Genomic DNA, 27,448 nt, shown 5'->3' with positions numbered 1-27,448 from the left:
TCTTTGATATTTTTCCATTTTTTTTGTTCTTTAATTAAATGTATTAAAAGACATTAGTAGAATTGTATGTAGATTAAAAGAAAAGGAAAAAAAAAATAAACTTACAAAATCACAGTTACAACGCAGGTCCGAGACCAAGAGTAGAGGATGAGAATGATTGAAGATTGTGGTGCGGCAGATTTACTCATCGAAGGTGTCCCTTCTTGTCTACCATATTAAATGTTCTCTAGCTTTGGCTTTATGATCAGTACCACTTTTATTTATTTTACTCTTCTTTAAGTACTCGTCATTATTATTTCTATAACGTTAAATTATTTCTTTTTTTGCATGCGCTATCCATTGACCAAAACATCTAAAACATTTCGTCGTGATAAGGTCTTCCACAATCTAAACCAAACGTCAAAGTAACTGGTTTTATAACGATATTATCATCTAGTTTTGGCAATACGTAACATTGTATGTGTAAACTAAAACCTAAGTTATGGTATTCGATTCAATATGAAGCCGTCTAGTTATCATATTACTACTATCAGGACCCATACCACTCACTAAAAAAGAAGGCAAGATTCACTTCTCAAGAGTCAAGAACTTTAGTTAGTAACGCAAAAACTTAGGCCGTAAGCTAGAAACAACAATGGCCACCTCATATGGATGGAGACAGGAAGAACTACGAGATGACCCACTTTCCAAAAGTACATACTTCTCTCACGTGGCCCGCCACTTCTTCAATTATCATTCACCATTTCAATCATTCATCGCTAACTCTCTTTTTTCTCTTATTTTTATGTCTACATTTATTGGCTAAACGACATACAAGTTATAAGTTATAACCAAATTACACTTTCTTAATTTGGTTATACAATGTGGTATTCTCTGCCGACAGTATAATGAAAATAATTGATCGAGAGTGGTAGTAAATTAATCTTATGACCTTCAATCGTTATCCTATTAGTTGAGCCTGAATATATCTTAATCGTTCCAAAACTTACATGGCATATATAATAATTTCACAAATTTGATGCATTTCCATCAAAACGTTGTTATTTTTTCAGATTAATTATAATATATATTTTTAAAAAAGTGGTGTGGCGACACCCCGATTGATTGTGATAAAACAAGAAGGTGGTGACATTTATATATACTACATTTATATTAAGCTAAACGAATCAAACCATTTGAGATATAGCTTGACTAACACATCTAACTGCCACTTGATTATTTCGTTTTTCTTTTCAACTTGAAAGCGAAACCTTAACCAGTAATTTTGTGACTTTGTCCTGTTCTGTCTACATCATAAAAGCCTAATTAACCTGAGTGAAACATTTTTTATAAATAAGATCATAGTTATGATCATATGCATGGATATGTGCATGGATCTAAGTAAAACATATGCAACTGAGGCGCAGAGATTAGCTAGACACGAGACATAAGCACGTGTTCCTCTGTCGACGTCCGCATCCTAAGCAACAAAATTTGTGAAACCAAATAATTAATATCAATAAAATAATTCTGTGTAGCCTTGGATTCCTCACACTTTCGACTTTGGCTTTCTGTATTATGCATTGTAATACACTAATAATTTAAATGTAAAATTACATAACATCGTACAAAAAGAATTGAGAAAAATTAGATGATAGATTCTAAACTGAAATATTAACAAAGATCTATTTATTTACATCCAGTTAAAAATTTGAGATATCATACCAGTGTGATAAAAACCACTAAACACCCATCATAGGTAGCTCTGGTACGTACGCAGTAGCCGAAGCCGTCTGTGTCTTGCATATTCGTCGAACCTTGCTAGGGACGAGAATATTTGCGTTTGTTACGGGTTTGAAGAATTTACGAACCTAACGAATAAACTATTCGAAACACAATTCAAATTCGTTTAAAGTTTAAACCTTTGGATTCAGAATACAAGAGATATACTGATACTGGATAGTCACAGCCACGTCGAGTTAAGATCCTCTCATGCTATAAATTTAGTGAACAAAGAAAAAAACAATGTACACTCACTCATATGCACACACACACACGAACCAATGCATCGGTAAGATTCGCATAAACATACAAAAAAATGGAGTAAAATAAATTAAAAGTGAGGAGACAAATATTCTAAGAAAAAAACTTAGAAAATAAAAAAGACATAAAATAGCGTCACACCTACTCTTTCTTCTATACCTTTAGTATCTCTCTCTCCCCTGTCTTCATACTCCTTTACACTACTCCTCTCCTTCTTTACACCTCTCCCCCTCCAATGGTGTAATCTCCCATTTACTAACTTCCTCCATCTCTCTCTCTACACCTCTAAGTCTTGTGCAATGGCGGCGCGAAAACTAGGTTCGTTGTTACGTCAATACTTTTTCTCACTATGCTTCCTCTTCCTCGGTTGCTTCTTCTTCCCTAAAGGCGCAGACTGTAAACAAAAGAGAAGGAAGAAGAAGCTCAGAACAGTCTCTTTATCTTCTTCAGGTTCAGCTCTATCATCTTCTTGGACGTACTTAAAACGAGTTTTCTTATCCACGACAAGGATTAGTAAATCCCGTAACCAAACACACCCTAACGGTACGTTAACTTCAGCAAGATCATCACAGAACTCGCTCGTCACCCTCGTCCAACCCGAAACAACCACAACAGACCAACCCGACCCGGCTACCCGTACCCAACAACAACCCGAGTTCGAGATCTCGTATTCCGATCACAACGATCCTCTGTTTCTCCTCCCTCTACGAAACGAGATTTTCCCTTGCAACTCGTGCGGCGAGATTTTCGCGAGAACCAATCTCCTCGAGAGCCACATCGCGATCAAACACGCCGTGTCGGAGCTAATCGCCGGCGAATCGAGCACGAACATCGTCGAGATCATATTCAAATCAGGCTGGCCTATTGGCAAATCGCCGGAGATCAACCGGATCTTAAAAATCCACAACAGCCAGAAGATTCTCACCAGATTCGAGGAGTACCGCGAGTTCGTCAAAGCCAAAGCCGCTCGATCGCGGTGGGAAGACGAGCGCTGCGTCGCCGACGGTAACGAGCTTTTACAATTCTACTGCTCGACGTTCATGTGCGATCTAGGTCAAAACGGCAAATCGAATCTATGCGGTCATCAGTACTGCAGCGTGTGCGGTATCATCGGATCCGGATTCTCGCCGAAGCTCGACGGGATCGCGACGCTCGCGACGGGGTGGAGAGGACACGTGGCGGTGCCGGAGGAGGTCGAGGAAGAGTTTGGGTTTATGAACGTGAAACGGGCCATGTTGGTTTGTCGGGTCGTAGCGGGTCGGGTCGGGTGTGATTTGATGATTGATGACGTGGATAAGAGTGAAGGTGGAGGAGGAGGAGGGTATGATTCTGTGGTTGGGCAGAGTGGGAGCAAGAGTGGGGCGCTTTTGAGGATCGACGATGATGAGCTGTTGGTGTTTAATCCAAGGGCTGTGCTTCCTTGTTTTGTTATAGTCTATACGGTGTAAAACCGGTTTTGTGATTCTGTCTCTCTGTGTTGTTTGTTTATATTTTGGTTTGATTAACCGGTTTAGAAGTTAATAGTGAAGAAGAAGTGTGAACGCTTTATTAGTTTGTTTGCAAAAATGGTAAAATTATTGTGGTGACTAAAAGATTCGAAGATACCTTTTAAGTCTAATGTTTTTTTTTGTTTTTGTTATACTGTAGACGATTTCGTTGAATCCAACAAAATCAAAGAGGGGGTTAACCAACCACTAGATGATCCTTCTCCTTTTAGTTCCTTCGTTGAATAATTTTTGTTTTAGAGGAAGAAAATGCTTGACAACTATGTGAATATAAAAAAAAACTTTACCTAAAAAGTAAACACTTTCTTTAAGAAACGAAAGATAAAGTTTATCAAGAATTGGGAAAGTGAAAACAGACAATTTCATCTGATGCTTTTTCAATTTAATTGAAGTTTGTTTGTTTTTTTTCTTTTCAATAATAATATTTGTTGGCTAGCAATACATTCGATGAGATGTATATAGATCCATAAATACCGAAAGTTCGAAACAAATTGAACTAGTGAATTTTTTGTTTTATCTTTGGGGTTTTGTGTTAATTGACCATCACGGTAGCACATCACGAACCTGTTTTGTAAACAATAAGACAAACATAGTGAACTTTTTGGTATGGACATGCAAATTTCTCACGTTATAGGCGCAAATTTTTCTATTGTTATTTTCTTGTTGATATTTCGAGTAGAGAAGTAATGCAACTTTTATGGTTCCCTATACTTAAGATGTAGAAACTCAAATTACATAGCTATTCTAGAACGTAATAACTTGTGAGACATTTTTAAAAGAAAAGAAATAAAAATCTTGTCAGACATTCATTACATAAGAATGCGTCTCATTCATGCATTTATATAGGTCCAAATCGCGTTAAACATAACTTGATCGTGTGCATTATGCCATTATGGCATTAACAACGATTATGTCGTCGTTTTTAAATTAGAAACCAATAGCATGACAAAGCCACCAACACATATCATGATCATTTCATTTGAACACTTCTATAGATATCTCATATACAATAATACTAAGTAATAAGACATTTCTTTACAGGCCTAAGAACGTGAATGATAAACCAATTAACCAAATGAAATCGAACAATTGCTCCACCAACTTAACGAGGCTAAATTAAAATACAAAAAGGCCTTAAACAATATTGAGTGAAAGGTTTGAGTAACAATTGCAAGTTGTAACAAAGATATCACCTAGACATCTAGCACAGATTTTCGTGCATTTTGGTGATCCTTTTTTTTTTTTTAGGTATAATCTCAAATTTAATAATAGAAAGATGCAGAGCTTCTTGTTTGGAGTCACTGATGCCAAAAATAAAAGTTAAAAAAAGTTTTAGAGATCATGCAAAATAATAGTGGACTTTATGCAAAGTGAAATGAAAATAGGACCTTAGGGATAAACTTATGAGAGCACACAATTAAGACCCAAAATAGAAAAGATATGTGGCAGAGAAATTAAGAATCTCAAGAAATTTTGGGCTTTCTAAATTAATTATGATAACATGAACTATCTAGTTTAGGTTTTTTAATTAGATAGATTCAATGTTGCAACACATAATTGGTCTTTTAAAAAAAGTGTTGCCTTGAAAATCCTAGTAAAAAACCATGGTGTTTGAACATTTATCATAATTATATTGATATTTCATTTGCATATATTGATGAATGCAAATACGAGAAAAAAAAAATCAGAACATAACCTTGTCTAATCTAATTGCACCAAAATGTTACAACACTCATTGAACCGTCTCTCTTCATCTTTGAGATTTTATTGTAATATTGATTTTGTATTGATTAGAGATCGATTGTGGTATCAAATGATTTAAAAAACAAAGAAATTCATATCAGTTAATTGAGAGAAATACAATCGAGTGAATTGCAAAATAAACTCACATATATTGTATTGAATACACCAATATCCACTAAAACACTTTCAAAGAACAATACATTAAGGCCATGAATGGAATGAGTTTTAAAATTGGTTTTTAGCTTTTGTTTTTTAGTTTTTGGTTTCTAAATATTTGGTTTTGGTTTTTGCTAAAAGTCTAAAATATTTTTAAATATAATAATAAATTTTAAAAAATGAAAAAAAACACTCACCATTAGGAAAACCATCTTATAGTGGTTTTTGGTTTTCTTTGTAAATGAATAAAATCTGCCAAAAACTAGATTCCCTATTTCATAGGAAAATCAATTTTATGAAATTTTGAATGGCAATAAGTTAGATTTTTAGAAAAACTAAAACCAAAATCTATTCAATGCCTAAACAACTGTAAACTCTTAATCTAAGATATAATTAATACCCTTTAAAAAGACAAAATATGAGTTTGCGAAAGTAGCACAACAAAAAATAAAATTTTAAAGGAGAGACATCAAAACATAAGAAACTAATGGATAAAAATGGGTCAAACTTAAAAAAAAAAACTAGTCTTATGAATGTAATGCTATATTTTTCAAATATCCAGTATGAATATGCTAGAAGTATCAATATTTTAATTTGATATTATATAGTGTAAGTGATACAAACAAAAGTGATGTAACAAATATGGCATATGGACAGAATATATACCGATAAAGAAATGAGCTCATCAATTATCTGCTTCAAATTTGGAATCCAAATGAATAAATTAATTTTGAGTATTTTGTGTGTAGTATGTTGACTTCTTGATCATATCAGTGTTATATTGTTGATTCTACAAAATTTTCATTTGAATTTTCTTAAATTAGCTCTACAGAAAGCAACCCATATATATTAATAAGATGTAGAAATTATTTCATTTACAAAAATTTGGTTCCTCAAAAACAAGATAGGAAGAAAATAATGTGGCAAGAGATGAGTAGCAAAACAAGATCAATCTAGTAAAATTTAAGTAACTCCGAAAAGACAAAAAATCTCATAATACTAAAATTTTATTGGTCACATCTTAAGAAAGATCATCAACTGACATCACCAATGTGGAGCATGTTGTACATGTATGAATCTCTTCCCTAATAGTATGTACTTTTAATTGAGATTTAATAAGTTTAGAATGGTTGAATCTTGAACTAGTATATCATTGAGTTCTCAAAATTGTTATGGTTTGAGTAATAATATAATCCTAATATTGAATACTTTCCCATCTAAATTTGATCAATTCAAATAAATCTTGAAGTATACGCCTTGACGAATATGTCACTGGTTAAAGGATTCATCATTTGAGTATAGGCTATACTCATATGATAAATCATGTTAACCATGAGCCACCATAGCTTAGTTTTACATTTAAATCTTATAGCCTTCTTTCAAAATGTCATTTTGGGACCAATAAATAAATTTGCTTGAACCCATAAAAAAATTGTTTTTGAATTATAGAAGCTGTGTTAGTCCTTACATTTTTCTATGTTATATAATTTTATTTGTAATTCAGTTTAGCTACATAACCCAATATTTAATCCATGAGAGCAACAAGTCTAACCGTGTAAATAAACTTTCCATTAAGTAGCCAACCACATGAATTTAACGAGTTTGTGTGTTGTTGTTATCAGGTCTGATACAAGATACACATCGCACATAAACCTCAAAATAAAGTGGAACGATTTAGTCATATAACTAATGTGATGTTGTTTTTTCTTTTTTCTTTTCAGTTGTTATTTAAATAGCGATATTAGTTACACCAAAAAATATCGCCATCTGAATTAGTTATATATGACAGGCAAGTAAATAAAGTGGGACTAAAAACATGCCGAAATTGCATTACTATTTTAGTATTTTGACTAGGTTCTGGTAGTACTCCTATATGCAAACCAATAAAAGAAACAAACAAAGGATAGATACTTGGTTCCACGACATAGGCCCCAAACCAAGGCGGTGAGATCAGCTCCGATCTCACGTACGTGCTCTATTCTATCTCACTCAGTTAGGCGTTCAACTACGACTAAACCAAACCAAACCGTTCGAGATATTTTCTTCCTTTTCGCTAGACTGATCGCAACCATAAGGGGATTAACTCTTTTACGGTTTACCCATCGCTCCTTGGTGACAAACAGGCATATACATAATACATACATGGTATTCACATATGTTTTATATTCATTAGTTGTACTTGTATATCATTTTTTTTTTTTTTAATAGAGAGACAACTTGTTGAACCATCTTATCTAGATGGTGTCTTCCTGAGCCTCGTCGTCAAGAGGGAAACATGTGTCGTCACCGCCAGTGTTCCACAAGAAATTGGCGTAATTAGCAGCGTAGTAAGAGTTGGTCGGATCAGCATCGATGGCTTCCAAGAAAGTCTCCTCAGCCATCCAAAGATCGTCCCGTGCTCTCCATAAGAACGTCGCGTATTTGCTAAGCGCCTCCGCGTCTTTCGGTTCCACTCCTACCGCTCTTTTGAAGTACTCTTCCGCTCTGTTACACAATTATCATATGGAATCACGTGAGAACTTATTCATTAGAGATAAGTAGACATGTGGAATGCATTAAAGATGAGGGATGAATAACGCCAAAAGTGTTGTCGTGTGAAAATTAAATTTCCATATATAATAATATAAACTAGTAACGGTTGTAGAATGTGATAGAACTAGAAGTGTCTAAATAACCAATATTGGTAAATATTAACAAAAAGGATTGGTTAGGATATCAAACCATTCACCAAGTCAATAAACTCTATAATGCTTGTTAAATCAGAGAATGCTACATTCTAGATAACACTAACTACCAGCTTTGTAACTTTACTACGTTAGCGTTAGATATAAAATAAAGCCAATGACAAAAACATGGGTTAATTGAATTGGGTGGGGAAAAAAATCTAGAAGACAAATTGTGAAACAGAGACTTTTGGTGTTGGGTACTGGTGGGGAGTCTTTAAAACACAACCATAAACTCCACTATCACTAAAACCTTCTCAAAGACTCAAAGCTCATTGGCTACAACTAATCCCTAACACTGACTGAGAGTTACATAATATTTATTTATTTATTTATTTATTATCTGTTAGATATTTTATGTAATGTCGTTTTTCCTAGAAGATGAAAAGAATTGGTTCCACTCTATTGGTTATCGTTGATTCTGCTGATGCGATTATTACGTCAAGAACAATTATGATTTCCACACCAAGTATGTCCCACTAGTGAATAGAAAAATCATCGAGGTATGCGCCTACTTTTGACTCCTAGCAATCAACTTGTAGCCTCACAATTCACAACCCCAAAAAATCTAAAAGGGAAGATTCGACGCAAACTCTTAAACCAAATCTACTCAAGCTAAACTAAGGTTTAACAGTTTTTTAACTTTAACATAGGGAGTGGTAAAACGTTTAGTTACCTGTCATGGTCATTAGAGACGAGGTAGAGGAACTGAGCATAGTTAGCAAGTAAGAGAGGATTATTAGGCTCTTGAGACAGTCCCGTTTGGTACATAAGCTCTGTTTTGAAGTGATCCGTGTCTTCCTCTGCTTCTACACGAGCCTCAACAGAAGACACGAACCGCGTCCTAGTGTCGTGATCCAACGAATCATCTATGTCTGAATACTGCATTCGATCTGCTTCCTCCACCATCGAATTCCACAGCCTGTTTTCATCTTGTCCCGATACTGACGGCTCTGACTCTGTAGTCGTTGACCCAAAACTCGATGATGACAATTGAGAAACTCCCTCGGGTATGATTGTTCTGAACTGTTCAGATCCATCGAATCCATCACCACCATCTGTTCCGCTTAACACAGGCTTAATGTTTCCACCGCCGCCGCCATTGTTGTTACCACCAACCGAAGTTGTATTCCCGTTAGTAGACGTCGATACAAAGAACGTTTTCACAATCGAGGAATCCAACTTCACGTTTGTTGCTTCATCTGTTTCACTGACGGTTGTTACCTCTGTAACCATCTGAGGAAGAGGAGCAGCTAAAGCAGAGTTGCTCCCGATGGAATAAACAGTGAAGTTAGCTAAGAGTATCATAACGTAAACCATCAACGTAGGCGTCGCGGAGAAGACTTGTTGAAACAACCAAACGAAAGATTGGTGCAACTCTTCTCTAACTCTAAGCAAGATCTCTTGCAAATCTTCGTAAAACAGAACCTCTCTCATATGCAGAGTAAAGCTTTGAAGCTCCCTAATCATAAACACCATTGAAGAAAACGCTTTGTTCATGGAGCAACACGCTGATTCACCGACTTGTTTGACTCCTTCTTCCCATTGTCGTTTCTTCTTTATGATCCTAAGCGAAAGAGGAAGGTCAACACTGTTTGCTTTCATTTCAATACTCGACAAATGCACCATCTCGTCCCACGGCGGCCCGATTGAGTTAGCTTTGTAATCGTGAGGCTCTGAACCGTATTGGTTTGGGACATTGAATCTGAGAGTTAGCTCTTGGATTTTTTTAGAAAACTCCTCATCGGAGAATGGAGGATCTAAGCTTGCGCTACAAACTCTTCGAATCGGTTTAGGTGATGATGATGATTCCCATAGGTCACATGACTTGGAGCGATGAAGCTTCGTTCCTAAAAGAGCTGAACGGTTCATCAGTCTCTGTGGCGCAAATCGACAAGATAGGAACCGTACGTCGTCGTGACCAATGCTCCGTCGTCGTTTTGAAGGTAGGGTTTGAGAAGGGGACGAACACTGATGAACGATAGGTTGAGTCGTCGTCCATTGAAGGAACGGAGATGAAGAAGAAGCTACTTTCACCCCCATGCGGAAACTCAAAACACAGAGAGTACAACAACAATGGCGTCTCCTTATATTCCTGTAAATCAATGGAGCTTTTATATATATAGTAGAGATGCGAATACAAAGGGTTTATTTAGTTAACGCACGAGTTTATTAAAAAAATATCAGCCGGTGAAACAGCGACGTTTAGAACCTGACAAACAAGTAAGCTGGTGACACGAACCGACTCACATGATTATTATTATTAAACCGGGAGAGGAGAAAGAGAGTCATTTATTAATCTGACGGTTTTAAGATATGCCACGTGTCTCTCAGGCTTTTGAGTTTTTTTTTGTTTCTCGTCATTTTCTCATACTTGTATTTTATTAATTAACCAATCAACGGTATTTGAAAAGCCACGTAGGTATTTATAATAGAATATTAAAAAGAAAAATCAATTAAGGAGTGTGAAAATAACAGTGTTTTTTGCAAAAATGGCCATGTAATCTGGCGTTAACTTTGAAGTGTGGGTTCTATACGTAAGTGTTGCGAATTGCGTCCATGTTCATTTTGCTCTCTTTGGTATAATTTTGTTTTTACTTTTTTCGGTGTTTGAATCTTTTGATTTTATATAGTAAAAATGGAATACGTTTGATTCAAAATTGAAATGTGGGATATCAATATTTTTCTAGTGATGCAAATGCAATGGATCATATAACCCGCTTATAGTTAATTACATTATATATAAAAAAGACCAAAACCAAAATAAACCAAATGAGCCAGGCTTACTGAAATTGACAAACAAACATAATCGAATCAAATTAAAAATTCTATCTAAATTCAATAACATGCGGACTAAACTAAAATCTCCAACAATTTAAACCCGGTGGACCAGAATTATTTAGGCTCTACACTTCTACTTTAGAGTTAGACATACTTTCACACAACCAACAAAACTTGAACCAAACCGAATCGGACCGAAAAGAAGAACGTGGTGTTTGGCTCATGTAGTTATATCTTGTCAAGAAGTAAACACAAGTGGTTTTATCTTGTTGGAAAGTGTAATAGGAAGGGAAGGTGGGGTTAAAGTTTCGACGGTGTAGAAGGAAGGAAAGGTATGCACCAACTTGCCATAAGTTTACATCGTTTGAGACAGTGACGTACTGACGTTAGAAGGAGGTGAACAAATTGACGGCTCTCGTTGATATTTGGCTCATGTCCTTCTTATGTAGATATTTTGGTTTTACTACCTACCTTGTTGTTCGTCTTAGTATCGACTGTTCTTGACTCTGAACTTCTTCGATCTCTTCATCATTAATAGAAGATACAGAGTTGTTGTCTTCGTTCTCTTCATTGCTTTCTCGATGTTGATCCACATTAACACCATGTTCTGCAACCGATTCATCTTCATTCTCTTGTTGGATGCCTCGGTTACCAAAATCACCAAATACAACCCTGAAACTTCCACTCTGTTATGCATCTCGACTGTTAGCACTCCAACTCCAACCTTTTGTCTCATCAACCACCACATCCCTGCTTACAATTATTTTCTGAGTTTGCGGTTCTAGAAGTCTATAGGCCTTAGAACCAGGTTCTGTCCGGAGATGAACTGTGGTTCATGATCTATCATCTAGCTTTCGAAAGTGAGGTTTGTCAACCTTAACATATCCAATGCAGCCCAATACTCGAAGATGATCAATATTCGGTTTCTTGTTCCGTAATGCCTCACATGGTGTTTTATTTGCAAGAGATCTTGTTGCAATCTTGTTTAATAAGTAGGTCGAATGTCTGATGGCTTCACCCGAGAAATAGTTTGGAACCTGCATGTGCTCATGATGCTCATTGTCATCTGTAACAATGTCCTGTTTTATAATTATAAATAAAGAATTTTTTTGAATAATTCAGGAAAATAAATTACAAAGGAAATTGAATTAAAAAAAAAAGAAAAAAAAATCAAGCAACAAAAAAGAAGATTGAGCAAAATTAAAACGGTAAAGCGAAGAAAATGTAAATACGAAAAATGGAAAACGTTACTATGTAAAGTAGCAATTTACTATTTGTGTGTTAAAAATAAAAAATATATAAATAGGTGTTAAGAGATTTTAATAAAAGAAAAAAAGAGAGGATTAGAAAAGAGAACAAAAATTAAGTATACGTGTTTGGAGGCTGCGAGGAGGATCCCTCAGTCTGGGCAGAGGTATTCGACCCAAAGTTGCAAACTTGGAGTAGAGTTGTTATCCCGGACCAGCTGATGATGACAGAGGCTAGGAAGGTGGTGCAGGGGGAGGAGACTTTTACTCTCGTTGATATTTGGCTCATGTCCTTCTTAACGGTTGATATTTGGCTCATGTCCTTCTTTAACGGTTGATATTTATTGTTCTTTCTTTCATTGGACTCTTCTCACCTCATTTATATATTTCTATTCAATGTCATTGAAAACACGTACGGTGGAATCTTGCCCCATCCTAGCTAGTTTCTTTATTTGGACGATCGAAAGATTTTCGTTAGAAAAAAGCTTTGGAGAAACATGGATTATATCGATATAGTTAGCTTGTCTCGTTTACTTGGTTAATTGGTTTACGATATCGATCGGATGTGAAATGTGTTAATCTCAGAAGCAAATACACAAAGGAAAACTGAATAGTTCGATGATCTTATTATCACAAGGAAAGAGCTATAAATAGCCAACGGTTGAAGACTCAATCTTCTACAGATACTGGAAGCAAATTAATAGGATGCACTACTAACTGAAACGAAAAACTAGGACAACCTATTGACTCCTTATACATCGGGGCTTATTGACAAACAAACTAAGACCAATTCAAACTTAAAACCAACAAAATGTGTTGTTGAATTTATTAAGCATTGTGGAAATAGATCATGGAGTAGGAACTGAAAATTTATAATTTAAAGTTCGCTAAACGCCATGTTATCAAACAAATTTCTTGAAATATCAAATGAAATGTTTGACAAAAAAGAATATCAATTTTATAAGCCAAACTAATCAGTTGAAAAATACTTTTTTCATAGATTTTTTTTTTTTCTAATACGAAATTTCTAAATGATTTATTATCATCAATTTGAGGTGTGGACCATTGTCCGACAGTAGGCTAAGGATCTGGTTAGCTCTATTAAATATTATCGTATTCCCGCAAGGCCCGTCAATTTAAGTAATAGTAGGTTCTCTCCTTTCTTTTGAGGAAATGTACAATTTCTAAAAGGTGAAAATAAGTTTGTAATAGATTATGCAAGTGAATAACTGATGATGAAAGTAATTGCTAATGGGCAGCAGCGACAAGGAAGACTAGAGACAAATCATAAAATCAAAATGCTAAATGTCCAAAAACGTATGGAGGGTAAATAAAAACAAAGAGAAAATGATAGGTTACACCATGTGATTATATTAAGGGGGTTGGTTTATAAAGATTGATATGATGGGCATTTCATATGGTGAAGATTTTAAAAATTCAATAATATTAATTCATATGAGCATAATGGTAGACAAGTAAGATGTTAGACATGCAATAACAACAACTACATATTATATGAGAGGTATGCTACATTTCAAGTGTTTCACTGGTTTTACGAACCTATGACTCTAAATAATTTGTGAACCTTCACCAAAAAAGATACGACCAAGATAATCAAAACATTGGCGTGGTATCTTTTTTACGAAGACCATCCGACATTTAACCATATTGAACTCGGAAATGGTTTAGGTTAGGAAGTAACCATATGAGCTGATAGTATGCGACTGTTCTTGGTTTGGATGTGTTAGCTAGAGCCTAGAGTACTACTTAGTTTCAGAAAGAATTTTCTTTTAAATCCGGATAAAAGTAGAATATGAATCCTTCCAAATGAGAAGAGTTACTCACCAAAAAGTTTTAACTATTTTCCATTCAATTGAAAAAAATGATTCGCAAGCTCCAAATCTTGAATAGAAATATATCAACCAAATCTATACTTTTTGTCAATTATTAATAAGCAAGCCATATTTACTTTCTATTACACAACAAATATGAAACTAAACATATAGGAAATAAATTAGCACCAAACGTATAGGAACTAGGTGCTTTCATGCATGTTGGCTCTTCATAGGAGGATAGAGCCAACATGAGAATCAAATGGAGAGAGACATAACAAATGCCACCACTCTTATTATCTATTATCTTCTTTCTACCTAGTATTTATCAAAATTTTCCTATCTTATATACATTGATATTTTATTTATTTGTTTGTTTGTTACATATCATACGATACGATCGGTTCGTTCATGTGGACATCCTTCTTGTATATATGATATATCAATGCATTGAGGTTTTGGCTACATATATATCATCGTTTTATGTGGATATATATCCTTCTTAAATATATATATGCACTGATTTTTTATGCTACATATCATATGATATATCATCGATTTTATGTGGATATATATATATTCTTCTTATATATCTAGCTACGCCTTGATATTTTGGGTACATATCAGATGATATAAACCATCGATTTGTCATTTAATGTGGATATCCTTCTTCCATAAAACCTTTTATGAGCCAGATATAGATGAAAAAATATCTCCACTATGTTGATATCTCATACTTCAATGATTATATTTATATATGAGCAAATAAATAAATATAAGTGCATTGACACACCGACCATCTTGCTTTTCTATCTTCTAGTCTGATTCTTCCTTTTGTTTTGTTTTGTTTTGTGGTCATTATGTAATATCTGATATACCAAGTAGTTAAGGGTAAGTAAACTGTATACAGTAGCTTCATATCTTTTTATCATTATAAACGCAAAATGTGAAAAAACTAGTCGAACTTTTGATACTTGGTTGTAGACTATAGTAAAAAAAAAGTTTTCAGGAAGTAATTAATTAAAGCAACAATAAGCATGCAAACCAATATCATCAAACATCAATCATGGTAACGTGGTTTATTCAGAAGTTCTAAGATGGGCCTTTAAAGGTCTTATATGAGGCTTAATCAGAACTTGGCCTAATAAAATTGCCGCGAAGCCGATGGTTTAAAACGGTAGCCGAACAAAACCGGGCGGCGAAATAAATCTGTTGTATTGCGTTTTCCCGCTACTACCATTTTCCCTCTTTTCTTTATTTTCTTTTTCTTATTTTTTTTTTCTTTAATTTTTGGAGAAATTAGAAATAAAGGATAAATAAATCAATTTTTGTCCATTTATGCATTCTATGAAGAGATATAATTTATTCCTAAATTACCATTTATCTTGAATATAACCAATTTTCCCAAAAAAAAAAAACAATCTGTAGAAAAATGATGTTGAAAGCATGAAGATACATAAAATTTCAAAAATATGTTGTTTTAGTTAATGTTTTCGATATATAAAATTTGATCTACAAAGTTTAGAACACATATTCTAATTTTAGAATATGTATTCTATACACGGTACATGTTCTACGAAATTTAGATTATGTATTCTACACACTCTACATGTTCTATAAAATGTAGAAGGTGTTTATGTTCTATAATATTTAAAATACTGATTTCTACAAAATCTAGAATACGTATTCTACTGTTTCCTCTTTGTTCTACGTAATTTAGAATACATTTTCTAACCTTTATTAATATTCTAAAATTGTTAGAATATGTATTCTTAAATTTTTGGAGCTTGTCTATAAAAATTAGAAAATATGTTCCACATAATTTAGAATTTCTTTAACAAAATGGAAATAAAATCTATAAATAAGAAAACCGAATATATGCATTTGATTACGTCTACAAATATTAGAAGTTGTGTTCTAAAAATTTTAGATTTTTTTTATACCTAATCGATTATATGGATTTTATTTCTTCTTCTTTGTTATTTCTTCTTCCTTTATTCTTCTTCTTGTTACGACCTCCACTTTCAAAATTATTTCACGAGAATAGGACATACAAATATGTTACAGATCTATGTAACATGTGGTGAATGGAAATCCTTTGATAAGGAGTGGAAGTTTATTGTTGATGAAGAAAAATGTGCTAGATTACTCACCTTTCAATCTACAACAACTCTTGAATACCTAAAACTGATGGTTTCAGAAGACTACACCATAGAACATACTATGGTTGATGTGGAATTCAGCTATCTACCTATAGATCTCGGCGTTGATTCTCCTCCAGTTCTTGTAAAGAATGAACGACAGCTAAAAAATTTTGTTGACTATTTTAAAAGGAAGAGTAACATACGATTATGTGTGACGTTTACAGCAAGAGGTGACAACCAAAGGAGTAGAGTGAATACTGATTTGAATGAGAAACTACATGATTCAACTGAAAGGGGCAATGATTGTCATGTGCGTGAAAAAACTGAAGCTATGGTGAATGATCAATTCGTCAAAAATTCTTATGTCGTCGGCTCCAGATTGGAGGTTACCGGAGGTCTTAGATCCGCCGAAGTCAACACTTGTCGGAAACGCAAGTTGAGATCCGATTCCGCTGCGGAGGTTTCATCATCGACGCCTGTGAATTCGATTTCCACGCCGATGAAATAGAAATCTCCCCGACGGTGTGCTGTTTCAATCCCTAAGACGTCTGATGAGGTAAGCTCCTTTGTTCTTTTGGTTCTAGCTGGTTAAGGCTTAGTGAGATTCGATCGACTCGATTTTGTAGTTCTTGATTCGATTTTGGTATTTAGTTAAAAATCTGAATCTGTAATGATTTTATAAAATGTTGGATCGATTGCAGGAGATTAAGGAAGATTCTAATGGGAATTTGGCAAGTCCAGTGATATCAGTAGTGAAGAACTTAGGTGTTGAATCAAAGTGGAACCCTAGAGGTATGTATAAATGAGCCTTTTGATACATTTGTGTTGTATTGGTTTTTTTTAAGGCTCTCAGTGAGTTTGATTGTATAATTGAATGTTTGTGTTTGAATGGGTTCAGATGAGGAACAAATGAAAGCTGTGAAGGAGGCATTGCATGTGTCTAAGGCACCGTCAACTGTTGTTTGCCGTGAGGATGAGCAGAGACGGGTTTCCGAGTTTGTGAAAAGTTGTATGGAACAGAACAAGGCTGGGAGTTTGTATATATGTGGCTGTCCTGGAACTGGGAAGTCACTATCCATGGAGAAAGTAAGACAACAAGCTGAAGACTGGGCGAAACAGGTAATCAATCTTGTGTGTCTGTCTCAGAACCTGTGATTAGTGCGGATTTTATCCAATAGAAAGACTGATCCTTCTTGAATTCTTACAGACAGGGGTGCCTTGTCCAGAAACAGTGTCTGTTAATTGCACATCACTGACAAAAACTACAGATATTTTCTCCAAGGTAAGACCTTCTGCAATAGAAACACCTCGAAGTTTTCTTGGTCTCATTTCAATATAGTTGGTAATTGAGTTATTTTGTTTTTAGATACTTGGTAAAAATGAGTCCGGGAGGGAAGCTAATGGTTCATCTTCACCTCTACAACAACTTCAGAGCTTGTTTTCTCAAAAGCAACAACAATCCAGCTCAAAGATGATGTAGGTTTTTGTTTTGTTCTTGGTCTGTCATATGTTGACTTGGTAGATATAATTTGTTGCGCTGTATCTCATTCAAGTTTCTTCCTCAAGCAAGTAAGTAACACATCAACACATATTTGTTGATATCTGTACTTTGCGTTCATAAGTTTTAAAAAGAAAACTGTTTTAGGATATACTGACAACATGCTTTGCAAATCCGTAGTTTTGTAATTCAGTGTGATCTAAAGTATTGTTAATGTAGTTTGTGAATATGTACTAACCTTAACTACGAGAACAACTATCACAACGCACAATGTTGGCGTGTATCTGGTTCTATGACTTGGTGGATAACACGATAGAATCTGAAATTCACATGCTTATATTGAAAACTTGCAGATCATAGTCTGTTCTGCTGCAAAGGCCTTTAGAGGAAGCAAAAAAGATAGAACCATTGCAGAGCTAAAATCTTGATTGAAAGAACAATACACAAAGTCCCAAACATAGCTTCATGAAGTTATAATATTCATATATGTGAATTTTCACACTTTGATGTAGTTAAATTAGTTATATCTGGAAATCTGTAAATCTTCGACGATAACGCCAGCTGGAATTACAGAGTTCACAAACATGTGTACAGTGCTAAATGACCAGGTACTATCTCCTATAAGAAAAATAACTCTCATGTTTGTCTATGGTTTATGTAAATCTTGAAAGAGACATTTGATTGAAAATGTCATTTTTGGATTGACATAGGGGATACTAAAACTCAGTCAAGCTCGGGACGAAAAGCTAAGGAGGGTGAGCCTTAGAGTAGATGAAGCAGACATCACATTTGCTCTTAAGGTATACATTACACCCTTTGTTTTTTATTATTCCCAAAATGCAGTTTCTTATTTTAGTTAACACCTTTCCCTTTTCATTGCACAACAGGAAATTCGATTCTTCCGCAACTGTCTTCTATGATGAAGTTATTGAGTTATAGCAATGGGTTACAAAGAGTAAAAATAAACACAGTAAACATAATTTTTTTATATTCTGTTGTACTAGTTGCAAACAATACATAAGTTTACATACTTACATTTAAAGAGAACTCAGTGACTGTCATTCAACTGTACAAGAAAGACCATTAAACGATACTGGGAGATAGATTTTTATATTGGCAACTCACACAGGCCAAGCAGTATGTATGGGAGAGAGAGTGTTGCATTAGCAAAGCAAAAGATCACAAGAAAAAGGTCATCTAAAGAAACAAGGCTGACCTCAAAAAAATTGAGAGGTCTCAAGACTATCTCAACCAATGAAGTAGAGTAAGCACCAAATTTAGGACAGCAGTGATTGTCGTTTCTGGCTTATGCACGTCATATCCTAGTATCCTACATCACTACTCTGAAGTTTCATATCGACCTGTCTCATATCTCCTAGGGGAAAACTCCCAAAAAAACGCCAACTATTTAATATTTGCCAGAAAAAAATATAAACTTTTTTCATTGCCAGAAAAATATCGCAGACTATTTTTTAGTTGATAAAAAATATACGAACTACTATTTTTTTCCAATTTATCGTCGTTTCCGTTATGACCGTTAACGGAATTGTGACGGCGTTACTATTTTTAAAACAAATTCCAGAAAAAAACATAAACTTTATAGAATGTTCAAAAATATTATCAATATTTATAATTCATAGAAAGTTTAAAATATTATAAATATTTAAACCCTATAGAAGCTTTAAGTATCATTAGTATTTAACTCTAAAAAGGTTTAAAAATGTGTATAGTAGCCATGGTGGGTCTAGGGACTCATGCCGTGTGGTTATGGGAATTTTTGATGGTGGAAGAGCTAAGACAGGTCTGATCTAGGAAAGAAAGGGGAAGCAGTGAAAGAAAGTGAAAGGAAGATGGAGATAAAGACTGAGGGGAGGAGCTAACTTTTGGAGTTCGCTGATGCAGGGTCTGACATCATTCCGATAAGGTAAAGATACCGACTTGATATCCAACAAGTCAAGAGTCCATAGAAACTGACAAAGCTTCAATAGGAATTAAACTCAAGGATTTGTGTATGTTACTCCCTGACAAAGTAACTGCTCGAAAGTGGTACAATTTATGATAAGGAACATGAATAGTTCTGAGATGAGTTATTGAGGGGATCTTTTGGAAGTCGTAAGGATGTCCGATCGAGCTGAAACTTTTCTGTGGCTGGACCGAATGTGAAATTTGAAGTATTAGATGAATCCACTTTGTTATTGTTGTAAACTATAACAATTATTGAGATTATACTAAACTAACATAAATATAGAATATCATTTAAGAGTGAAAAATTAAAATAAAAATTACAGAATTGAAAAATAATATGAAAACTAAAAAAACATAATTGAAAGGAGATGATAAGATGATTTGTATGTGAGATTTTTTATGGTTTTATAAGATAATTACAAAGTTTTACACTGTAATTTTGAAAAAAAAAAAAGTTTAGGAGGGAGCATATTTGAAAGGAGATATTGGAAAAGAGTTATTACTCAAAAAATCCCAAAAATTAATTTCAAAAATTTGAAAAATAATTTTTTCTCTTTATCAAATGTACATTATCACTAACACCACTATATATAATTATATTTTATATATTTTTTTTCTTTCTTTTTATTTTTTAAGAGCAAAATAAATGATGCTTAAAATAAAATAAAAGAACATTTGTATTAAAATTTTTTTAAAAAATATGTTATAATAATTTTCAAATTATATGTACATAGCTGTTTAAATGATTTTCAAATCTAATTTTTTTATATGACAATTCATACAACCATACTCGCGCATAGCACGAGTTAATAACCTAGTCTATACTAAATAAAAGTAGAAGTTATAACCTTTTTAATGTGTCCACATGGGATTTGAAACAACCAATAGTGATTAGATATGTCACTAATTAATATTTTTTTAAATTTCCAAAATTTTATACATTCAGATTTTCTTAAACGACCAATCGATATAAGACATCTCAGTATTTAACATTTTTGAAATTATATAAAATTTTTATATTAAAAACTTATAAATAAGTGTATGTACAACGTCTCAAATCAGCTATAAAATTTTTAGACAATAGCTGAGAACCACTATAAATAAGACTAATATGCTTTCAATTACGAATAAGAAAGCTTGATTTATCAGGCGTTCAAATTTAAAAAGTTTGAAATATTATATTTAATGAAACTTTAAACGCTCAAAAATATTATAAATATTTAAATTTTATAAATTGTTTAAAGTTTAAAACTCTATCAAAAGTTTAAGTATCATTAATAATTTACTCTAAAAAATTTAAAATGTTATAAATATTTAAACTATAAAATATTATAATTATTTAAACTCTATTAAAATTTAAAAATTTAAGTATTATTAAATATTATATATTTGGTTTTTTATATCTTGAAAATATTTTATTTATCTCTCTTTGTGATTTATATCTCTTATGAGCTGTAAAACATGTTTTTGTGTATGACTTTATAGGTGATTTTATATTGTTTCAGTATTTTTTTTTATTTTTGGGTCTAAGGAAGAAGGATTGACACCGCAATACCTTGATTTGATGTTGTTTGAGTTAATTTTTGAGGTTTTAAGAAAAAGGATCGACGACGAACATATTTTTTATTAGCTATACATTTGTTCATATTACTTTTTCTGCAAGTAATTTACAATTTTGTAGTATTAAATATTTTGGTTCAAGAAGTTTCAATACATGTGGATCTATAACCGAGTAAGTATACAAATGAAAATATCAATAATTGATTGCATGTGGTGACTATGCTGATCCATGAAATTTTGTGAGAAAATAGGCAATGATTTTGATCTTGAAGTTTGATGGGTTAACAAGTTATTTGATAGTATTAAAAAAAGTTTTAAATGATTATTAAGTGGAAGAATGTGAGAAAGCTGACGAGGAAGAAGAAGAAGAAGAGTATAACGAAGAACCGGACGGTAAAAGTAATAATAAAAATTATCATAAAAATTTGACAATATAAATGACAAGAAAGAACATGAAGAGTAAGAAAAAAATGAAAAAGACACGGAAATATAGATGGTGGCGGTCAATTAAATATTAGAAAACAAGATTAATTCATGATTCTAAAAATGTTTTGTTTGTTTGGGCGTCAAAGCAATGGTTTAGTATATGCAAGGTCACCAGTTCGAATGTCCGATCCGCCTCTCCTGGACGTCCAGTTAAATCCATGATTCTTTTGATCAGATTTGATTTTTTTAGCATAACTGATTTTTAAAATTTTATGTATTGGAAATAAAAGTTTGGCCTTAATAATATTTTAATTTTTTTATAAAATAACTAGCGTAGGACCCGCGCGATGTGCGGGTTAAGAGTTTTTAAAATAAAATAAAAATTAACAAAGAATATAAAGTTAGTATTTTTAGTAAGTAAAAACTATCTATAAAAGTAAATAGATACATCGAGGTGTCCAATGTAAATATCTGGTGTAAAAGGTGCGACTCTGCGGTTGAGACTATTAATCACATTTTTTTTGAATGCCCTCACTCGTGGGAAATTTAGGATTTATCTCTAACTCCGGTCTAATCAGAGGGAATTCCTTATGAGTCGGTGTACTCAAATTTAGATTTTGTTTTCTGGAAGGATGTCTCTCAACAGGGTGATCCTGATCAACTTTTTCAATTACCATGATTTGTATGAGCAATCTGGAAGGCCATAAATAATTTTTTTAAGGTTTAGAGATCGAGACGAATGATATAATTGCTCAGGCTTTAGGCGATAAGTTAGCCTAGGAAGAGGCGCTATCTTTTACGGCGGTCATGTCGGCTCCATCTCCGTCCTCGAATGTCCAGGTTTCTTCACCTTGTTGTCAAATTGATGATTATTGGAAAGCAACCAATGAGCATTCATGATTGGGGTGGTGGTGTTGTGTTGGTGAGGAGTGAACCATGTTGTTGGGGGCCAAGTGTGTAAGACGGAGCCCCTCCCCCCTGCATTAAGAGTTAGAAGCGTTGTTGTGGGCCATGGAGCGGATACGTGCTGAGTTACTCACTATGGTGCATTCCCCTGAATATTGGCCATCCTTCTTCAACTTGCTAGATAAGTTTAACTCGCTGGAGTTTTTTCCACTACTCTCCATCTCTTGGATCCCGCATGCGACAAGTTCAAAGGCGGATTGTCTTGCACATGCTTCACATTCTCTTATCTCTAATGTTTCTTTTGTAAACTCTTTCCCTCTGGCTTGGGCAACTAACCGAGAAAATTCCTTTTAATTTATTGTTTGGTAGTAAAGAAAAATAGATACACTTTTAGTTAAAGAAAATAGTCGTAGATGAGTTCAAAAGTATTAAAATTAAATTAAATTTAAAAAAGAATATATATTTAATTCTTTTCGTAAGTAAAAACACTGTATAAAAGTAAAGAGATAAACTTTTAGTTATAGAAAATAGTTGTTTTATTTTGTTTTTGCTATATTACACTCATGTATATCCATTTACAAATCTACTGTCTACATTACCACTAAAAGTTTCTTTGTACACACAAATATATTTTACTGTTAATATATACTCTTTAGTCTTAACTATTACCAACAAATTATCTTTATGAACACATTAAATAACCTATTATATGTCTCTTCACTTTAATCTTACATACTCCTATCATATATATTACAATAGCAGTCTTTTGAATAAATTATTTGATTGGTGAAAAAAATATGAGACGATCTATTTTCTTTTTTTACTTCAACAATCTTCTTCTTTATGTAAAGGTAAGTATTTACATTTTTTTTAGAAACAGTAACTAATTGTATAATTTTCACAATCATTTTTTTATCTTATATAAAAAGTAATATTTTTCTTGTAATACAACAACTAAAAATTAAATTAAGTAAACAATATTATAATTTTGAATTTTACGGTATATATATATATATAATTTATCTTATAATTAGATTTTAAATAAAATTAGATTTTATTTTATCTATTTACTTTTATATAAAACCCTTTTAGGTTAGGTTTTGAATTTTTTACATTTTTATTTTTTAAAAATTTTAATAATGAATTGACATGTGCCAACATCTGAATGATATAATTGACACGTGTCACGATCTTGTTAATAAGTAATTTTGTCATCAAACTTTATATAATAAGATATTTCATAACTGTCATCAATCATATATAATTTTCACCAAAATATATCAAATAAAACTGCGTGTTCAAAACCTAATATTAAATACAAAAGATCTAAAGGTTTTATACTTACAGTAACTTTACAAGTATATAGTTTACGGTCACTTTACAAGTATACAGTTTCTTTTTACAGCCTCTTGAGTATTAAAGTTCATACAAAAAAATATTTGTAAGGAAAAAACTAGAAAATTACGCCAAAGGTCAGTTTAAGTTCTGACTGAAGAAGGTCATCCGGAAATATTTTCTTTGCTAATCTGATCATTAATCATCTCCAAAGGCTTTCATGACTTAATTTTTAAGCATTTATAGAGAAATAAAAAGTTTAAGGTGCCGGACCCAAAATAAAAAGTTTAAGGTACTTGTTCGGATTCTCCACCTTATTATTTTGCCCCAGCCCAAACTACGTAGTTCATGAGACTCATGACACCCTTATGTAAAAAGAGAATACAAGGTAATTAGAATATTTCGTATTTGAGACTATGTCCTTTTTCTTTGTAGATATAATGAAGTTGAAGTAGTTGAAATAAATAATCTAACATAGTAGTACTAACTATACAGGTAGTTTGATAGTTTTACGACAGCTAACTAGAAAAAAAGATGACGGCTAGGGTTTGCGGGGTAGAGAGTCGGGACGAAAATCAAGATGCCAGCATGGAGGAGGTGGGGCGGCCACCAGGGGAGGGTACGGGAGCGGGGTTGTTGTATGTGGAGAAGGTTCGGGGTAGTAACAGTGGTGGTAGGCCGGTTCCGGAACGAGTCTTGGAAGATGAGTTTGTCACTTCGAGGATGAGGTTGGAGTATCCGAATGGGGCCGATGGTGAAGCAGTAGTTACCATCAAACAGGAGGTGTTATCAGCTATGAATGGGTTGTGGAAGCAGTGCATGATCGTGAAAGTGTTGGGGAGGCATATTCTGATTGCGGTGTTGGCGAGGAAGTTGCGTGAGCTATGGAAACCGAAGGGTGGGATGTATGTTGTGGACCTACCGAGACAGTTCTTCATGGTGCGTTTTGATTTGGAGGAGGACTATATGGAGCCATGAAGGTGGTAACAGGCGGACTATGGAGGTTGTTTGGGAGTATTTTGATGACTCCAGCGTGGTCACCGGAGTTTGATCTGATGAAGGATGATATTGTGACCACACGAGTCTGGATCAGGATAGCCAGTCTCCCGCTGAATTTCTATCATCGAACAATCATTCTGGGAGTGGCGGAGGGGATAGGTAAACCGCTCAGGGCTGATCTTACAACAACACAAGTGGAGAGAGCAAGGTTTGCAAGGGTGTGTATTGATGTCAACCTGAACAAACCGCTAAAAGGGTCAGTCATGGTGAATGGAGAGAGATACATGGTGTCATATGAAGGGTTGAGCAACATTTGTCCAACGTGCGGCGTTTACGGCCATACCGCCATTATGTGTCCTCAGAAGTTAGCAGAGAACATGGTTCAAATGCGGGTGCAGAATGAGGAGTCGCGCCTAGGGGGAGAAGGGACATGCAAGGATGGTTTCACGGCGGTCCATCGCCCGGTGAGGAAGGTGTTGACACCGTCGAAAAATGTCGTGTTCGCGACAGGTGGGTCCGGCGTGAATCACGTGGGGAAGGTGGGTGAGATTGCGTCTCGTGCTAATTCTGGGAATATTGCCTTATCCAACAGTTTTGGGGGATTGAATGCGGATTTGGTGTTGGATGGATTGAAGAAAAATACGCAATCAAGAGAGGCAAATAAGGAAAATGAGAATATTGTGAATATCCTCGGTGTAGTTATGGGTGTTGATCAAGGGAAGGAAAGTTTGGGAGTGGGGAAGGAAGCTCGTGTATATGGCGGGAAAAGAGGAGGGGTGAGTAAGAAGCTTAGTGGGCCGAGAAACATGAAAGGTAGTGGGCTGAAAGGTCCAAAATCGAAAGGGAGTACGCCTACAATGGGTTTGGTGTTTGGGCCGTTAGCAGCGGACAAGAGTTAGCAGCCTCGGGGAAACGGCTGCGGATAGAGACAGCAAACGAAGGCAGAGCAGGTGGAGTGTTTTCAGTCGGTCGTTTGGCGGAGGATGGGGAATCACCGCCACCCAAATCTGGAGAGGACATGCGGCTGGTGGTAGTAAAGGATGCTATTGCAGATGTTGGGCAAGATGTAACCTCGAGTGGGGAGGTGAATTTGATGGAACTGGGGATCATGGTGGTGAGCAATGATGGGTTTCCCCGGCTGTTCTACGTTTGATTAAAGAATTAATGTTGGATTGCATGCTATGGAATTGTCAGGGGGGGCGAATAGACCCAACTTTCGTAGATCGTTATGTTACGTGCTGAAGAAGTTTGATATCGATGTACTGGCATTGTTTGAAACTCATGATCAGAAGGAGAGAGCGGAGAGGATATGTCAATGGTTGGGATTTGATGGCTCATTCAGAGTCGATGCGATAGGACAAAGCTGCGGCTTGTGGTTGTTGTGGCGTTCTCAAGTGGGCCAAGTGGAGGTACTTGGTTCGTCGGACCAGTTCATACATGCGAAGGTGGGGGTTGGTATTGATGCGTTTCACTTGGTGGTGGTGTATGCTGCACCAATAGTGAGTAGACGCAATGGTCTATGGGGGAGTTGAGTGATGTGGTATCGGGGATTGAGGGATCCTTAGTGATTGGCGGAGACTTTAATACTATTGTACGTTTGGATGAGCGCACAGGTGGGAATGGGAGGTTATCGACTGACTCGCTGGATTTTGGCGGTTGGATAAATGACCTCGCGTTGATTGATGTGGGATTCAAAGGGCATCCATACACATGGCGTCCAGGACGCACGGAGCGGACATTTATTGCAACACGGTTAGATCGAATTCTGTGTAATCCGTAGGCTTGGTTGCGGTGGCAGGAATCGGTGGTGTCCCATCTTCCGTTCCTTTCATCTGATCATGCTCCTCTATATCTGCAGTTGAGTCCGATATCAGTATGTGACCCGAGGAGGAGGCCATTTTGGTTTGAAACGGCTTGGTTGAGTCATGGGGGGGTTTAAAGATATGCTAACAGCTTCTTAGGATCCGACCATTACCACTCCGGAGGCTCTAGGAGCGTTACAGAAGACGTTGAGAAAATGGAATAGGGAGGTATTTGGGGACATTCATAATCAGAAGGAAAGGTTGTTGGGAGAGGTGAAAGAAGTGCAGGACTTGTTGTCGGTAATACAAACGGATGAACTCCTGGTAAAAGAGGAAGAGTTACTTTGTGGCTTGGAAGTGTTGCTCGAACAGGAGGAGACGTTGTGGTTCCAAAATTCCCGCGAGAAAATGATAGCGTTAGGAGATCGAAATACAACATTTTTCACACCACTACTGTTATAAGGCGAAGGAGGAATAAGGTGGAGATGTTCAAAGATGGGGATGATAGGTTGGTGTCGGAAAAACAAGAGTGAGAGGACTTGGATCTCGGCTATTATAAGCAGTTGTATTCTGTGGAGGATTTGAGAACCTTTCGAAACCATATACGGGAGAGGAGGTTGCAGTGGTGGTGCAGAGTATGGGTTGTTTAAAGCGCCGGGTCCCGATGGATGTAATGCCCCGACCGCCACCTCTCAGTGGGACCCATCTCCAATCTCAGTCTATGGGCCCACCTTCCTTAATGGGCTTCACATCCTCTCAGTAGGCCCGTGAGCCCATCTATATCCGACGGTCGGTTTGCTACGT

At 35.1% G+C, this 27,448-nt stretch overlaps 3 protein-coding genes, 1 long non-coding RNA gene and 1 pseudogene across 5 annotated transcripts; 3 read left to right on the top strand and 2 right to left on the bottom strand.

The window, feature by feature from the left end:
* The first annotated feature begins 1,893 nt into the window (after positions 1–1,893).
* LOC104700533 (uncharacterized) lies at positions 1,894–3,640 on the top strand. The gene has a single exon (XM_010416060.3). The coding sequence runs from the start codon at positions 2,322–2,324 to the stop codon at positions 3,468–3,470; it is 1,149 nt and encodes a 382-aa protein (XP_010414362.1). The 5' UTR covers positions 1,894–2,321; the 3' UTR covers positions 3,471–3,640.
* Positions 3,641–7,554: 3,914 nt separating this feature from the next.
* On the bottom strand, positions 7,555–10,407 carry LOC104700532 (uncharacterized). Its single transcript, XM_010416059.3, has 2 exons — positions 8,826–10,407; positions 7,555–7,910 (listed from the first exon to the last, which is right to left on the bottom strand). Exons 1-2 carry the CDS (start codon positions 10,190–10,192, stop codon positions 7,661–7,663), a joined length of 1,617 nt encoding a protein of 538 aa, XP_010414361.2. The 5' UTR covers positions 10,193–10,407; the 3' UTR covers positions 7,555–7,660.
* Positions 10,408–10,853: 446 nt separating this feature from the next.
* Positions 10,854–12,813, bottom strand: LOC147940956 (uncharacterized). Its single transcript, XR_015561070.1, has 2 exons — positions 12,303–12,813; positions 10,854–12,009 (listed from the first exon to the last, which is right to left on the bottom strand). It is a non-coding gene; the product is annotated as an uncharacterized LOC147940956 (long non-coding RNA).
* Positions 12,814–15,979: 3,166 nt separating this feature from the next.
* On the top strand, positions 15,980–18,672 carry LOC104700531 (DNA replication factor CDC6-like; annotated as a pseudogene). The gene is made up of 9 exons (XR_015561968.1): positions 15,980–16,709; positions 16,855–16,945; positions 17,052–17,272; positions 17,361–17,435; positions 17,520–17,630; positions 17,978–18,065; positions 18,162–18,259; positions 18,362–18,451; positions 18,539–18,672. The product of XR_015561968.1 is annotated as a DNA replication factor CDC6-like (transcript).
* Positions 18,673–24,817: 6,145 nt separating this feature from the next.
* LOC147940955 (uncharacterized) lies at positions 24,818–25,995 on the top strand. The gene is made up of 2 exons (XM_087458329.1): positions 24,818–25,618; positions 25,660–25,995. The coding sequence occupies exons 1-2, from the start codon at positions 24,818–24,820 to the stop codon at positions 25,993–25,995; spliced, it is 1,137 nt and encodes a 378-aa protein (XP_087314455.1).
* Positions 25,996–27,448: the final 1,453 nt, after the last annotated feature.

The sequence above is a fragment of the Camelina sativa genome, chromosome 7, assembly GCF_030686135.1.
Source record: "Camelina sativa cultivar CO46 ecotype springtype chromosome 7, ASM3068613v1".
Classification (NCBI taxonomy): domain Eukaryota; kingdom Viridiplantae; phylum Streptophyta; class Magnoliopsida; order Brassicales; family Brassicaceae; genus Camelina; species Camelina sativa.
Note: the sequence above shows the minus strand (reverse complement) of the source record. Positions and strands in the feature narration are given on the sequence as shown.

Excerpts from the sequence above, each read along its gene's own strand:
- LOC104700532 (XM_010416059.3), bottom strand. The coding sequence starts at position 10,192 with ATGGGGGTGAAAGTAGCTTCTTCTTCATCTCCGTTCCTTCAATGGACG. Across the intron at positions 7,911-8,825 it reads GTCTCTAATGACCATGACAG|AGCGGAAGAGTACTTCAAAA; the intron begins GTAACTAAACGT and ends ATTGTGTAACAG.
- LOC147940955 (XM_087458329.1), top strand. The coding sequence starts at position 24,818 with ATGAAGGTGGTAACAGGCGGACTATGGAGGTTGTTTGGGAGTATTTTG. Across the intron at positions 25,619-25,659 it reads ATGGCGGGAAAAGAGGAGGG|TGGGCTGAAAGGTCCAAAAT; the intron begins GTGAGTAAGAAG and ends CATGAAAGGTAG.
- LOC104700533 (XM_010416060.3), top strand. The coding sequence starts at position 2,322 with ATGGCGGCGCGAAAACTAGGTTCGTTGTTACGTCAATACTTTTTCTCA.